Source organism: Polistes canadensis, unplaced genomic scaffold, assembly GCF_001313835.1.
Source record: "Polistes canadensis isolate GaletaPanama2010 unplaced genomic scaffold, ASM131383v1 scaffold_75, whole genome shotgun sequence".
NCBI classification, from domain to species: domain Eukaryota; kingdom Metazoa; phylum Arthropoda; class Insecta; order Hymenoptera; family Vespidae; genus Polistes; species Polistes canadensis.
In genome coordinates, this window is record NW_014569622.1 from 491383 (window position 1) to 507939 (window position 16557).

Sequence of the window (16557 nt, forward strand, 5' to 3'; positions counted from 1 at the left end):
TGTAATTTTGGTATACAAAAATATTTCATACATCTCGTGTCAGATTATTTCATAATTTAAATTACAAACAGTTCGATTCTTTTATTATTATTATTTTTTTTTTTAAAAAAAAAAAAAAAAAAAAAAAGATATATATCGATATTATTTCGATGCTATGAGTGCATTTTAAAGGAAGTTGAGATCTTTGATCTTCTCAAACGTTTAGCTAGCAACGATAAATCATAAGTGCCAACAAACGTAACCAAGCTATGTATCATCTTTCGTAAACGACATAGATATGTATTAAAAAAAAAAAAAAAAAAAATAGTAAAAAAGGAATAGAAAAGAAAATTTGTTTATCCAGGATAAAAATATTACGAGAAAAGAAAGCAACATAAGCTGTACGTGGTGTATATTTTTACAAGAAAAAAATAATAGCAGAGACACATAATCGATCCGTTTTATTAGCAAAATTATAAAATTAACATTTATTAATTATAAATAGAAAGTAATGTGACAGCTTGATTGGAATAGAACAAGTATTTACGCATTTATCGTATATACTGATCGTAGATTAAAATTCAATTACAATTAAATATATCTGTTCAGTTTCCAATTCTATTCACTATTTTCTAATCAACGATATAAAATATTTGCATTTTCAATGAAAATAATTAAATTAACAAATCTACATTAAAAAACTATCTTTCACAATGTATATTAAAATAAAATAAATATTTATAAGAAATTTTACTGAACTTCTGCAATTACTTTTATTTATTTTTTTTTTCTGTTTTTTTTTTTTTCAAGAAGAAGAGAGTAACGCTAAATTCAAACGATCTTTCTCTCTTTCTGTTTTGATATTTTTGATGTTTGAGGAAGAAATGAAAGTGAAGAGGAACGCTTGAAAGAGAGGATAGAGAAAAAAGATAAGGATTAAAAAAAATGAGATAAAAAAAAAAAAGAAAGAAGTAAAAGTTACTCGAATCAAAAGTTCAGCGACCCTTGACACCGTCTTGTGTAGCAATGAACGACAGAAGAGAGGTAAAGTAACTAATATAAGTAAGTAAGTATGTAAGTATGTAAGTATATAATTGCTTACGATGAAAGATTTTCGCGAGGGGAGAAAGTGGAAAACTTACTGTGAGAGTCCAAAGACAGTAAGATAAAGAAGAGAGAGAGAGAGAGAGAGAGAGAGAGAGAGAGAGAGAAAGAGATAAAAGGAAAGAAACATGTGTTTGCCTTAACCTTGACCTCTGACAATCCTCGTATTCCACTCAGGCTCTCGCCCTCGAGAAATCTCTCGGCTCTTTTCTCCTTCCACTTTTCTACGAAAAGAACGAGTGAAAGAGTAAGACTGTGTATGCGGGAGAAAATTATTTTTTACGAGAGTATGCCATGTATATTAGAAAATCAGTGAAAGTATCTACACGTGTGTTAGAAAATATCAATTTTAGATTATATGTTTGAAATAACTAAGTGATAAAATAGGATATATGTGTGATAGTGAAAAAATAAAAATAAGAATATGTATAATAGAATATAAGAGAGCTCGAAAGTATATACGTGTGTTTTTAAAATGATCGAGAGTATCTGTTGGTGTAAAAGAGTAAGAATATATGTACGTGTGTGTGTTGAGTAAAAGAGTGATATTACGAATATGTGTGATTTAACAAGAGTTAGAATATCTATAAATGTGTTAGAAAATGAATGAGAGTATGTGTTGGGATAAAATAGTTGTAGTATGTAGATGTGCGAGATAAAACGAAAGAGAAAGAGAAAGAAAGAGAGGAAGAATAGTGGACGACTTTTACATGAGAAAGAGAGGGCAGCAACTGGATCGATTCTCAATGACGGAAGCAGCTGCTGGAAATAGACGAAGATAAAAGAGATACCTAAATAATTGAAGGAAACTCTGACCCGTGTTCCCAAAAAACACAACATCTACACCCTATAGACGCTATTTTGTAGTAAATGGTAAACGTCTATGATGCAATAAACGCATATCTTATTTATTATTATTATTATTCTTTTTTTCTTTTTTTTTTTTTTTTTAATTCAAAAAGTCTCCCAAAATACACAAAATGTATACGCATAAATGTAATTTTTCGTGAATTATTTTAATTCTTCATTTCTTCATTCTTTCATTTTAAAGAATGAAAAATTTGAATTCCGTAGATAATTTCGTTGTTGGAGACATTTTTGTAATTTTTCTCTCCTATTATTTTTTTTTCTTTTTTACGCGAATAAGAAATGCATTAATTGTAATTAATTGAAAAATAGAAACATCTACATTATAAATTATTCCGATCGGAGGAATTTTCCTTACGCAAGACGGAAAATATCGATTGTATTCTTCGAATAGAATGATTTTACTAATCTATCATACTAAGAAATGTTCATTTTTCATTGTAGAGTACATACATATAATATATGAGATTAATATTTGATTAGCGTCATGTTTTTAGAAGATTTTTTTGGACGAGTTTTAAGTTACAAAATAATCGTATTACTTTGACATTTAAGTAGTTTCGTGTACACGAAACGCGTGTGTGCGTAAATGGTATCGATCGGATTGAACGGTATATGAGTATTGATATTAACATGATAATATAGTATTTTTATTGTCGATGTATCTCAATTAAAAACATTAATATTTCGAAATATAGATGATAAAAGGAGTTTGAATTACACTTTAACAAGTCAATCGCACGCGCGATATCATTTCTCTTATTTAAGATGATCTTACGTATACATATGTTAGAATACTTTTCTTTCGCATGATGACTAATCATTACGTCATATATTTATATAAAACGTTACGCGCGTTTAATCGAAATTCGTATTTCGCATTTATCTTTATCTTTAATTGTAAGAAAACAAAAAAGGTAACAATTTAAAGAATCTGGGATCGATAAAACTATACGTAAAGGATAATCAAATTTGTATTGTTCCAACAGACGTTAAAAAAAAACAATCTTAATTGCAGTTGCGTAAATTGTTATTAACAAAATGATATTTTATTTATAATGATTTTTCGAACGAATATCCTCATTTTAATTGTTAAACAAAAAAAAAGAAAAGTAAAAAATTTGATAAATATGTTTATTATGTAGATGTGATTATAAAAAAGACGGTAATTAAGTTTGAATTATAGTCAGACAAATTAGATGTTAATTTTTTGTGTATTATTGGATGATAATTTAGATATTAAATCAAGGTCTTATCGACTTTGCGACGTTAAGTTTTATCTACAGATCATGGTCGGTAAATTTCCATATTATAATATAATTTTTATTACCGACGGATCGTAGTCTGCTATTTGTTACATTGTAATGTTCCTTCTTTGTCGACGTATCGCAGTCGGTAATTTTTGATACCATAATTATTTAAACGTACGTTTCCTGTTTTTATTGAGACCAAAGCACGTTATTTCCAAGATAATAAAAAAAAATGTTAACTCAAAGAAAAAATATTATAACAGACAATTTATTCGCGATTACATTTTGCTTGGTCGATTTCGCAAAAATCATGTTTAGAATAAGTAATTTCTTTCTTGTTATTCATATCCTCAGGATATCATTAATTCGATCCAACACGTATTATGAATTCAATATACTTTTTAAAGATAAAAAAGAAGAAGAAGAAGACTTTTTATCGCAATATGTATAAATATTGATGTTTTGTTTATATAAATATTACGTATCAGTAAATTACACCTATAATACACCTAATGGAAAAAAAATTGCATTTACGCAGGTTGATACGTACACAGGCATCTTTTTACGCAATAAAATACATTGTATTTACGATTTTTAGATAACGTCATCGAAAAATAAAAAAAATAAAAACAAATCGGTTGTGAAAGAAGAAATATTTGAGAGATCATTTCATTTAAAATAATTTCAATATTAAACATTAGTATTTTTCGATTAGCTATCAATGGACACATCGAAGGGTATAATAAATATTATTTATACATATTATTGAAATGTATGTATCTATAAACAAAGCAGCATTCTTCCCTCTTAACGATTCATATGCAACACAAGTGTTTCCTCACACAAGCACGCTACCGTTTCAAGTAAACTAACTTCTTTGTTATGTCGTTGTTGTTCCACCTATATATGAAGAAATAATTATTCAATACGAAGAATTGCATATATGCACCAACGAAACGTTCGAAGATATAAAATGTTGTATGACAAGTTTGTAAATAAATCGAATGGTGTTCATGTAATAATTTGTTTTAGTTAAGAAACTGCTGCTGCTGCTGCAAAAAATCACAAGTAAAAAAATAGTAAAATGAAGAATTTAATCAATTATACGTAATAATCGGTCATTCAATACGATTATTTATAATTTTATGAAACTCATGATTAACTCTTATGTTAGATAAAGATTATATATTTTTTCAAATCAAATATTATCTCATGAAAAATTACAAACGTAGTATTCCGGGTTTAAAATAATCATGTTCGCGTTTTTATTATTTTCACTTGCATACACGTTTATTGATAACGTTTAAAACCAAATGAAAGTAATTCGCTCATAAGGTTTTCTTTTGATATGACTATAGGTAAACATTCTCTTGGTAATCGAAGGCCAAAACGAAGATCAAGGAATTAATTTAGAGAATCTTTTCTACTGAAAGATTATTTCTCAAATAAGTTTATATTTCATCAAATGTAAATTTGAGAGATATATTTTGCCTGTTTATGTGGATGCAAGCCCATCAGTTTTTATTTTATGAACAAGATAAATTTGAAAAACAGGTATTCCATTAATATATAATAATGTAAGTTAGGGAAGAAATGCAAAAATATTAGTTTCCTTCGATGTAAAAATAACCTTCGATCTGTTAGTACGGTGGTGGTAACAGCAAGGTCTTCAATACATCTCAGTTTTTTATGGTCAGAGTAAGTATTCAAGCAAAATGTATTCTCATCGTCAGATTGTTCGATGCTTCTGTCAGAAGAGGATCAACAAGTTATTAGTGTTAATTTTGTAGACAGTGTATAGACGAAATTTAATTACTATTATATTTGTTTGGAAATTATTTTACAACAATGATTAAAATAAATTTGTGTATTCTTCTAATTTCTCTTATATTATTTAATCAATCATTCACCTCAGTATTATCGCAAAAGACATTTCTAGACAATCCGGACAATCTTCGGCTTTATCGATTGATTCGTGTTGGACTTTACAAAATTCTTGGTACGTGTATCTCATTCTCACTTTAAGTATTACTTAGAGATCGTTAAGTGATATGTGTGAAAAGTTTTTTCGTGTTGATTTCAATTAGTTTTGTTTCATTATTTAATTAGGACAAATCTATAACATTTTTTTGAAACGAATATATCAGAACAAGTGTAACTCATAATCGTTGAATATTTTTCTTTACATTTTACTTAAGTGTCTTTCATTTTTTTATTCTGACAAAATTATTATAATTTGAGAGATATTTGTAATAACACGGTGTTAATATCAATAAATAATATCATAATGTTTGTGTCAAAACAGATTTAAATCGATCGATGATTTGACTTTAATTACGATATTGAATAATTTGATTAATTAAGGTTCTACAAGTACTTCAGAAAGATCATTGCGAAGGGCCAAAGAGTTAAATAAAATGCAAGAACAGATTGCAGAAAATATTTCTTTTCCGTGCGACGTTAAAGGTAAAAAATAAAAGGCCAAAAATATAACTTGAAAAGATTTAACGTTTTGGATAATAGTTAATGATTTCTATTAAACAGGCTGGAGATCAGATGTTAGACCCACGAGTGTTAATCGTTTAAAACCAGGTGACATAGATATTATTGCATCTATGGGGGATTCTTTGTCTGCTGGAACAGGAGTCTTTGGAACGAACCTTTTTCACATTTTGATTGATAATAGAGGAGTTGCTGCTGCTGGTGGTGGCCAAGATACATGGAGAAAATATTTGACTTTACCCAATATACTTAAGGTATCGTACAAACTCAATTCTTTTTTTTTTCTTTTTCCTTCTAAAATTTCCAATAAAATCATTGGGCCAAGTTAAAAATATATACAAATAAAAAGAAGTCGACTAATTTCTAATTGGTTTTCTGTTTTTTCGTTTAACACGAGTAGTATAATTAATAAAGTAAAGTATATAATTAGTAAAGTGAGGATTAACTTGTTTAATTTTTACTTACAATTGTATTTTATAACATTATATGTGTATAAAATTGTATTTTGTAACATTGTATGTATTTTATAACGACTGTTTTGGATTACGAGCACATTTCTGGAACGAATTATGCTCGCAAATTGATTTCCATTATGTAATTTCGGTTCTGTTTGGTTATATTTTATTTATTTGTATGGCATACTTGTAAAATCTTGAATATTATTTAATTGTAATTAATATTTCAACTATTCGATATTAATTTAAAATTCTTTCATTTCTAAATGCCGTAAAAAAAGAATTTTTGAATGGTAAAACGACACGATAATTTGAATAATTTGTATTATATTTAAATAAATTACGTATTTTTAGAGAGAGAAAAATTGATAATTTTCCAAAGAAATAAAGATCGATTAATGATTCTTACATTATTCGATTAAATTTGTAATTACAATCTTTTTCAAGATAAGATTCATTTTTGATTTAACTTGAGTCAAAATGTAACCTTACGTTCATTTAACGTCATATTACTTCCGTTTTTTAGGAATTCAATCCAAATCTATATGGTTATGCTGTAGGAGATTATTCAACGTTGGAGAAGGGTTCTAAATTAAATGTTGCCGAGATTGGCGGTGTATCAAGCGACATGCCTTACATGGCATCCGTGCTTGTCAAAAGATTAAAATCCGATTCGTCGATAGATATGCAAAAACATTGGAAGGTATTTCTTCTGTTTGATTTTTTTTATCTTTGTCAGTTCTTCTTCCTCGTATCATCAATGCTTTCATCATCAATCCAATGTATTTTCTTTTTTTCTTTTTTTTTTTCTTCACTTTGTCAAAGATCTTTTATTCGTTTTCAATAAAAAAAATAACGTCTTTTAATATAAATCAATAATTCTTCTATGCTAATTTTTTTTTCTTATGTTAATAATTTAACTAGTGTTAGAATCACGTATTACATGTGACAGAAATTTAAATAATGTAGAATTGGACTTATACCTTAATTTATTTCCTTTATTAGCATATCTCTCTGATGATCGGATCCAATGATTTTTGCTTATTCATGTGTACGACTTCGCCAAATGAATTTGTGGCAAATCACGAACGAGACATTGTGGAAACTTTGAGAATACTTCGGGACAATATACCAAGAGCCTTTGTGTCTTTTATTCTACCGCCAAATTTAAGAGGACTTGTTAAAACTCGAATCAATGGAAGACCATCCCTTTATTGTGATTTAATCATTGATTTTACGTGTCCTTGTTTATTTGGTCTAACGCATGAAAATAAGAGACAAGAGTATTACAAGATTATGGAAATGTCAGTGTTCTCTTTTTATAATTTATGTTAAACATGTCAATAATATTTATCGACATAAAATGGAATACATTTAAATGAGAACTTTGTTTTCTAATCATTAACATCGTTTTAATTAGTATTTTTAATTTGAAATTATTAGAAATTACATGAGACAAAAAATTAATAATGATTAATGCATTAAATAATGTTATTCATGTTACATTAATGTGATTATTGTAATTATTTAATTAGGTGGCAACAAGTGGATATCAAAATAAGTAAATATCCTGAATTTCAAAAAGATGATTTCGCGGTAATGATTCATCCATTTTTGATGAACGCAGAATTTCCAACACTTGACGATGGCTATAGTGATTCATCGTATTTAACAGTTGATTGCTTCCATATATCGCAAAAAACTAACTTTTTATGTAAGTTATGTTTTTTTTATTTATTCGAGACAATGTTACTATTACGATAATAAATACGTTACTTGCATTTATTTAAACTATCATAAAAGAGTATAAAGAGACATTTATAGGTGAAAATGCCATGATTTCAAAAGAATAAGAAAACGTCTAATCCTTTTTTTTATGTAGATTTGTAATTATTTTTTAACATGTTTATCTTGTTGAGAAACGATTGACGTATACATTTGATAGTTAAACGATTATTAGATATGTTTCTTATAATGAACAATGAAAGGATAATTTTTAAACTTTGGTCATTTTATGTTGTAATAATATATTAAATAAAAACAATAGAACTTTCCGTTTTGATTTTACAGATGCTGGTAACCTTTGGAATAGTTTGCTCACACCTTATGAAAATAAATCATATGAGTTTCTTCCAAGTAAATTAATGTGTCCTACTAAGAAAAATCCTTATTTATTTACTTATAATAATGGAGGGCTCACTGAAGATTCCAAATGAGAGATATGTTAAATTATTATAATAAAATATTTTTCAAGAAAATGATTTCGTTATTCGTCTTATTATTTTACATCACCAATTTAGATTTATGGGAAGTTTGTATTAATTTATATGATATTAAATAGAATAAATATTTAATGTATATAACTTAGAGTCCTTTTGTTCTTTTACTCATACAATGCGTTGATAATATTTTGGGGAAAAGAACTGAAACATTCTACGCATTAATTTTTAATTAACAAAATACAATTCTTTTACATAATTTAAAAAAGAAAAAATATGAAATATTAAAAATGATATAATACACGTATGGAATACAAATTCAATATATTATATAATACTAATAATAATTATTATTATATTACGTTAGTGTTATTGTAATTAGTAATTATAGTTAATTGCGTTGCGTTAGAAAATAATTTGATTTCTTTCACAAGTTCAAAATTACGATATTTGGTGGTACCATTAATTCTTGAATAAGAAACAAATGACCAATTCGTGTAAGTGTGTAATTAATAAAAAGAAAGAAATACACGAGACAATACATGTTTACCCATTAAATAAGACAACTTGACAAATGTTATAATTACCGATTCGTGTAAGAAAATAAATACAATAGTAGATGGATAGAGACGAATAAATAAATGGATGTATTTATATAAAAAAAGAGAGAGAGTGTATTCCTCTTACACTTATTTACATGTATCACGTTTTCACTCTTGTTGAATATAAAATAGTACTAACAATAAGTGAGCCTGAGAATAAATTTGATAGGAATGAACGAAACCGGTGGGGAAAGGAGCCTGAAGAGGAGTTGAGGGTAAGTGAGGGTAAGGGAAGGGAGGGAAGAAAGTTGTTGGTTTATGTTGGTAAAGGAAGAAACGTTCTTCTTCTTTTACATCATTCATCAGTTATGTCCAGTACTATTTCAAACGTGCCCAAGGACAGTGCGCTATCATTAATGTATTATTCTTGTTTAGCTAATAATTATAAAAGTATTCTTCTATCATCGTTAGCATAAATTAATTTTTTTATTCACATTGATCTATTGAACGATAAGTAAAAAAGTTAAAGTACTCGTACAGTAGTTATTATAGTTTGTTCTTTTTTCTTTTTTTTTTTTTTATTAATGATTCTGTTCGAAGTTCAATGTATCGTATCAAGGACGGCATTATTTAAATTATACTTATTTTTAAAAATAGAACATGAAGACCGGAAAAAAGACAATTTTTTAAATTATCGTTGCCATTTGGTAAAATGTATAAAAAAGATTGCGAAACTTGTTAAAATTAATGAAGAATTATTGTATAAACTGAGTGATATATATGTTACTTTTAAAAATAATACAAAAGTTTAGAAATATTTTCGATACGCGAATTATGAAGAAGATAATTGATTAGATAACTTTGATGATTATTGTTTTAAATATAATATCATTTAAAAAACAGCTTTTTGCTGTTTCTAAACATCAAATATTTATATATTAGATACGAGTGTATTATTATTGTTTTTGTTCTTTTTAATTATGATATCATTCATAAAAATATTCAGTGATTGATTATTACTGATAATTTCTAAGTGTATTTCGACGACAATTTATTTTTATTGGTGAAAAATAAAAATAGAAAATTGTGAGCGTGCGCGATGAAAGTAAGAAATACGATTTTACTGTTCATTATTCAAATAGTTGCTTTTATACAAGGTGCCACTTTCACAGAAATGTTACTAAATCTTTTTAAATCCGGAAGGGTGAGTGATTTTTCAATCATTTTTTATAAATATTAATGTAATTGTCACATGTTCTACATTTCATTTATTTCTAATTTTTTTCATTTGAAATCGTAATTATAATAACTATCCAATCGTAATTTATGATATACAAATATATAACATATTTTTTCATTGCATTGAAAAAAAACGAAAAATATTTGAACAGTTTGAGATAATATACGGTGTATATATATTTTACCTTTTCAAGTTTTAAGAATGAAATTTAGTTTGAAGTGAAAGAAAAAAAAAAAAGAAAAAAATAACGAATATTTTAAATACTCTCGTAACTTTGATTATTTTTACGATCAAACAGTAATATTTCGTAAATTTTATTTGATTACTAACACATATGTGTGTGCGCGTGTATTTGGGCGTACGTAGGTAAAAGTAAATTTTAAACGAGCATGTTTCTATCAGTCGAAAGTAGCTTTTCGAATGAAATAGAGAAAGAATCATCCAAAAAAAAAGAAAACAAAAAAAGAAAATATAAAAAAGAATGAAAAGGAAGTAAATAAAAAACTAGTTGGGTTACTAGAGTGATAAAATTTTTTATATCTCTTTTTCATCTTTACACCACACATTTTTAATTTCTACTTTTAAACGTTTGTAAGATAGACACGCAAACGATTTTAATATTTCCTTTTCTATTATTTTATTTAAATCAATAAAAGATGGGGAACTAAATAAGTTATAATATTATTTTTTGTTTATTATATTCTTATTTACTATTTTTTATTATATACTTTCCAAAAATTTTCCGTTATCTCATATTTCACTTTTCGTAGTAGTCTCACCGAAATATTAGTATTCAATGGTATTTAAGTTGAAACGGGATGTAGTAAAATGCTAATGAAAGAAAGTAAAAGTCTATACGTGAAATGACTACGTTATTAACCTTATCGTAAAGGGGTGTCAATCACTAAAATATTTGATGAAAGTATCTACCAATATGGTCAGGGATATCGAAGAAAATTTTTATTTATATATATATATGCGCACATGCGTGTGTGCACGCGTCTATGCACGCGCGTGGGCATGCATTTGTAACACTTTTTATCCTACTTATATTTCATTATTTCTTATATATGAGTTTATAAATAATAAATGTACAAGTTCGGTATCCAGGTTATTTATCCTCAAAATTTGACCTACTGTAAAAATAAGAAAAATTGTATTTATTAATGTAATTTTTTTTTTAATAAAATCATTTTCTATACTAATAATAATTCATATTAATATATTAATGGGTAACGTATTATTTCACATTTATATTTAGCATTTTATTTTATTCAAACAAAATGATAAATGAAAAAAACAAAAGAAAATAGATTTGTTATTTTAGTTATTATTTTAAGGAATATTTCACGATTGTACATAGACACACAACACACATACACGTTACATTACGTACGTAAGAAATATGTCGAAGAAATTGTTTCCTGACTAAATTTGTATGGTTCATTTTGAGCAATTTAATCTTCTCATTCCTGTTTTGAAATACGTCAGCAACGTAACTCACTTTCATATAAGCAAGAATAAGAATCTCGTAACTTTAATCCAAACTCATTATCAATTACTTTTTCCATCTGAGTAAATGATCGTAATAACACACGAGGAGTAATAATAACGATTAATTCTTGAATTATTCATGGAATTATTTAAGAATGTTTATTCAACACTTTATATATATACATCCTATATTTTTAGATTATTCTCTCTTTTTCTTTTTTATTGTTATTTTTTTTCTAGGAAGATCTCTATGCTAATGGTATAATTTATTCGATAATTCCCGATGGAGTACGAAGACAACCAAATATACCGAAAACAATTCCGTTTCCTTGCGACATCCGTTTCGGCAGGTATGATGAAGATATAATTCAATTAAATATCGAATAAATATATAACATTGAAATTCAAAATAATATATATATATAAAATAGGAATATTTATTTATATTTTTGTTTATTTTAATTAGATCACCATATATACCGAACAGTGTTCATAAGTTAAGACCAGGTGACATTGATGTTATCGGTGGTCTCGGTGATTCTTTGATAGCTGGAAGTGGTGCTTTAGAAGAATTTGCTATTGGAACTTTCATCGAAGCACGTGGTGTCAGTTGGTGTGTTGGTGGCCAAGACAATTGGCGAAGATTTTTGACCTTACCAAATTTATTAAAGGTAAACTCTCATTCTTATTTTAAACAATGAATTATTAATTGATAATCATTATTATTAAATTAAATGATTCATTAAATCAGATTTATCGATGAATCTTATAAATTAATAAACGTATATTGAATGTTTGATTTTTTTAAAACGATAACAGGTATTCAATCCAAATTTAACTGGATATTCGACAGGTACAGGTGAATTCATTTCCTCAAAAGCGAAATTAAATATTGCATTTCCCGTAGCAGCTACCGAAGATGCTTTTGAACAAGCAAAAATACTCGTTCACAGAATAAGAAATGATCCTAAAATTGATTTTACCAAACATTGGAAGGTAAAAAAAATGATTAATATTATTTAACGTATAATAAAAAGGATGAGAATTCATTTTTGAAAAATGTATGAATATTAACCAAAAAAAAATGGATTATTTTTATAGTTGATCACAATTTTCTTCGGTGCAAATGATATCTGTTCGGCTCAATGTTACAGCCCTGAACAATTCTCGCCATTACGTCATGCTTATCATCTAAAAAAAGTCTTGGATTATCTTAAAATGGCATTACCTCGTACTCTCGTTAACCTTATTCCTACCATAGGTAGGATATAATAATATAAACCTAACATAAGCAATTAATCATTATATAAGATGTTAGAATAATTTATTATCTCGTGAAATATATTTCATAGAATTAATCAAAGAATGTTATATCACTGTTTTTCCATCTATACAATCGTTAAATAATCATTCTTTTTATTTATATAATATGCATAGATGTCACAATTTCTCTTCGAGTAAAACAAAGTACTATGTGTACTATTTTACATCAATTTTATTGCGCTTGTATGCATCGAGGATTTCGATCGCACATTAAAGTGTCAACGATGGCAATGATGTATCAAAAAGCGGTCGAATCTTTAATCAATTCTGGAAGGTATAATTACTTTTTTTTCTTAAAAAAGTATTATAATATGATAGTAGAGTAACTAAATAAATAAATAAAAAAATATTATAATATAAATATTTTGTCGATAGATATGATCATTCGGAGGAATTTACAGTGGTATTGCAGCCATTTATGAAATTATTTAATTCACCAAATGCTGATCCGAGTAGAGCAGGACCAATCGATACTAATTTAGTCACATATGACTGTTTCCACTTTAGTCAAAAAGGTCATGCACTTGGTAAAGAATTTTATTCATTCATTAACATCGCTCTATACTACTCTTTTTAAATATTTATTTATTTTACTTTTGTAATATATTTCTCTTATAAATGTTTTATGCAAATTAGTGATATAACTTTGATTATCTAGAATGTTATTGCTATTTTTAGAAATATTGATATATTTTTTTTAAGTAAAACTCGTATGGTTGATATCGAAAATGCAATAATAAGCCAATCAATATACAGGTTCTTCCATTTAACTCGACTACCTAAAATATCTCGCTTATTTCATGCAATAAAATAAAATATCAGAGGAAAAAAATATTCTGTTCGAAACCGCCGATATAGTGACGGGCAGAATTGTTTTTGCAAGGTCATTTTCTTTGAATGCGACTGCATATTTTTACTCAAATATTTTTATAGTTTATAAAAAAACGAATCCAAGGACGTGCAACATGCTGACCTTTGGGTGATATTTATCGAGAAAATTGTGAACAGTTTGTCAGAAACTTTAGTACACGCTCGGAGGATGGTAATGAAGGAACAAATGCAAATCAATCGGATTCGTTTTTTTATAAATTATAAGAATATAGTAGTAAAAATGTGCAGTCGTATTTAAAATAAAAATGATGACCTAGATATCTCGAAAAAAAAATTCTGCCCATCGGCAGAATATCGGCGTCTTCGAACAGAATAATTATTTTTCTGACATTTTTTTCTATTATACGAAATAAACGAGATAGTTTAGGTGGTAGAGTTAAATCTCTTCTTTTTGTTGTTTTAACAGAATTATTATTTTTTTTTATTATACTGAATAATTCGATCGCGCGCGCGAACTTATCATTACACATACATTCTATACATGAAGGATAAATTTATTATATAATTATTTTGAGAAAGGAACTCCTTTATATAGATTTCGTTTACGAAAGATGTATAAAGGGTTGCATAGTGTAAGGAGTAAACATTTTACATAATCAATAATCGGTAATAATCATTTTTAAAGACGTGTCAAGATTATATCACTTATGATAAACACACACACAATATTAAAAAAAAATAATAATTATATAATACACATGATTAACACTAAACGATAATATGAATGAATTGAGATTTTAATGAAAAGCATAATATATATATTAATTTGCATACTATCATGACATCGTTTTTCATTAATACGAGCAATTTCTATATGGACGTAGAAATAATGATAACAATAATACTGAATACTATATTGCATAAATATAATAATTTTGAAATAACCATTGCGATTTATTTTTGACTAGCTGCTAATCTTCTTTGGAATAATATGTTTGAACCAGTTGGAAATAAAACAGAGTATGGATTACCAAAAATATTAGAAAGGGTTAAATGTCCAACAAAAAGTGCACCCTACATATTCACAAATGTAAATTCAATGATATTTAAACGAATAGGATATCAAGATGGAATTATACCGAGATAACGAAAAATGTATAAAATGTGTTTTATATATGTATATTAGAATAAACCACGAAACTCTTAAACGAAGTAAAATGAACATTAATTACTTTTATACAGTTCTGGATTGATCGATGATAGCTTTAAAGATATAAAAGTTATTTAATAAAACTTCAATGTATAATTGTATAAATTAAGATGAAAATTTACAACTTAATAATGTGAGAATATTTTTGAACTCTATAAATGAATGTGATATTAAAAATATACTTCCAATTATAATAATTGATATGTTAAAATATTTTTCCTAGTCTATAAATCGTGAAAATATATCGACTAAAAATATATTTTTTTACTTTCCCTGACGCAACTTATAAATATTTTAATATTTAAAATATTCTATAGACTCTAAGGAATAATATAAAACAATAAAAGTTAATAAAAAAATATTCTTAAAAAAATATTAATTAATGTACCTATCAATACATTCCCTATATACTATGAAAGAAATTTAAATGCCATCCTCGAATCAAGATTTTGACATTTTTTCCAATTGCCATTAGAAATCCAGATTTTCTGATAGTCATTTTGAAAATGCTTACCTGGTATAAAAGTATTAAAATTGTTTTCTGGCGTCGCAAAAATGAGAGAAATGTAACAGAAATGCATGATGATACAGGAGGTATAAGAAGTAGATAAAGATGGTCGGTAAAAAGATTTGAGATACGATGATAACTTACCTTAAGATTTACTGACCACTTCAGTTGTATAACGTCTGACAACATTTACTGCCGGAATTAAGCATGTTAATATAGCACAAAAAAGTTGGCATAGAACTGCAACAGCAGAAACAAATGAATAAGTGCTCTTAATTGATCAATCAAAATCCATAATTGCTCACTTTATTAATTAATTATTTAATAAGTTATTAATAATTGAAAAATCATTTTTTTCTGCTGTTGCGGTTCCAAGTGGTCAGTAAATCTTAGGGTAAGTTACCATCGTATCTTAAATCTTTTTACCGACCATCTTTATCTACTTCTTATACCTCCTGTATCATCATGCATTTCTGTTACATTTCTCTCATTTTTGCGACGCCAGAAAACAATTTTAATACTTTTATACCAGGTAAGCAATTTCAAAATGACTATCAGAAAATCTGGATTTCTAATGGCAATTGGAAAAAATGTCAAAATCTTGATTCGAGGATGGCATTTAAATTTCTTTCATAGTATATAGGGAATGTATTGATAGGTACATTAATTAATATTTTTTTAAGAATATTTTTTTATTAACTTTTATTGTTTTATATTATTCCTTAGAGTCTATAGAATATTTTAAATATCAAAATATTTATAAATTGTGGTTATGGGAGTTAAATATGAATGATATTTTTGTCCATATGTTTTTAAATTAAATTTTAGACCATTAAATATGTAATGTTTGAACTTATTGTCAAAGTAATTAAAGTAATCGGATGTTACACACTTATCGTTAATGATACAACAATATTTGTTTTGCCATCGAATTAAAAAAAAAGAAAACAAAAAGACGACTGGATAATGTGTTTATTTACAACAATTTGTAATAATAGTCTCATTTTTTCCAAATCTTTGGTTTAAAAAATCA

General features: G+C 26.7%; 2 protein-coding genes across 2 annotated transcripts; both read left to right on the forward strand.

Annotated features, from left to right (window-relative positions):
• The first annotated feature begins 4898 nt into the window (after positions 1 to 4898).
• Positions 4899 to 8415, forward strand: LOC106786463 (phospholipase B1, membrane-associated-like). The gene is made up of 7 exons (XM_014747874.1): positions 4899 to 5199; positions 5565 to 5666; positions 5745 to 5956; positions 6684 to 6860; positions 7163 to 7461; positions 7693 to 7871; positions 8228 to 8415. The coding sequence occupies exons 1-7, from the start codon at positions 5049 to 5051 to the stop codon at positions 8371 to 8373; spliced, it is 1266 nt and encodes a 421-aa protein (XP_014603360.1). The 5' UTR covers positions 4899 to 5048; the 3' UTR covers positions 8374 to 8415.
• A 1602-nt stretch (positions 8416 to 10017) lies between these two features.
• On the forward strand, positions 10018 to 14953 carry LOC106786462 (phospholipase B1, membrane-associated-like). Its single transcript, XM_014747873.1, has 8 exons — positions 10018 to 10122; positions 11893 to 12002; positions 12119 to 12323; positions 12472 to 12648; positions 12754 to 12913; positions 13090 to 13249; positions 13351 to 13502; positions 14775 to 14953. Exons 1-8 carry the CDS (start codon positions 10018 to 10020, stop codon positions 14951 to 14953), a joined length of 1248 nt encoding a protein of 415 aa, XP_014603359.1.
• Positions 14954 to 16557: the final 1604 nt, after the last annotated feature.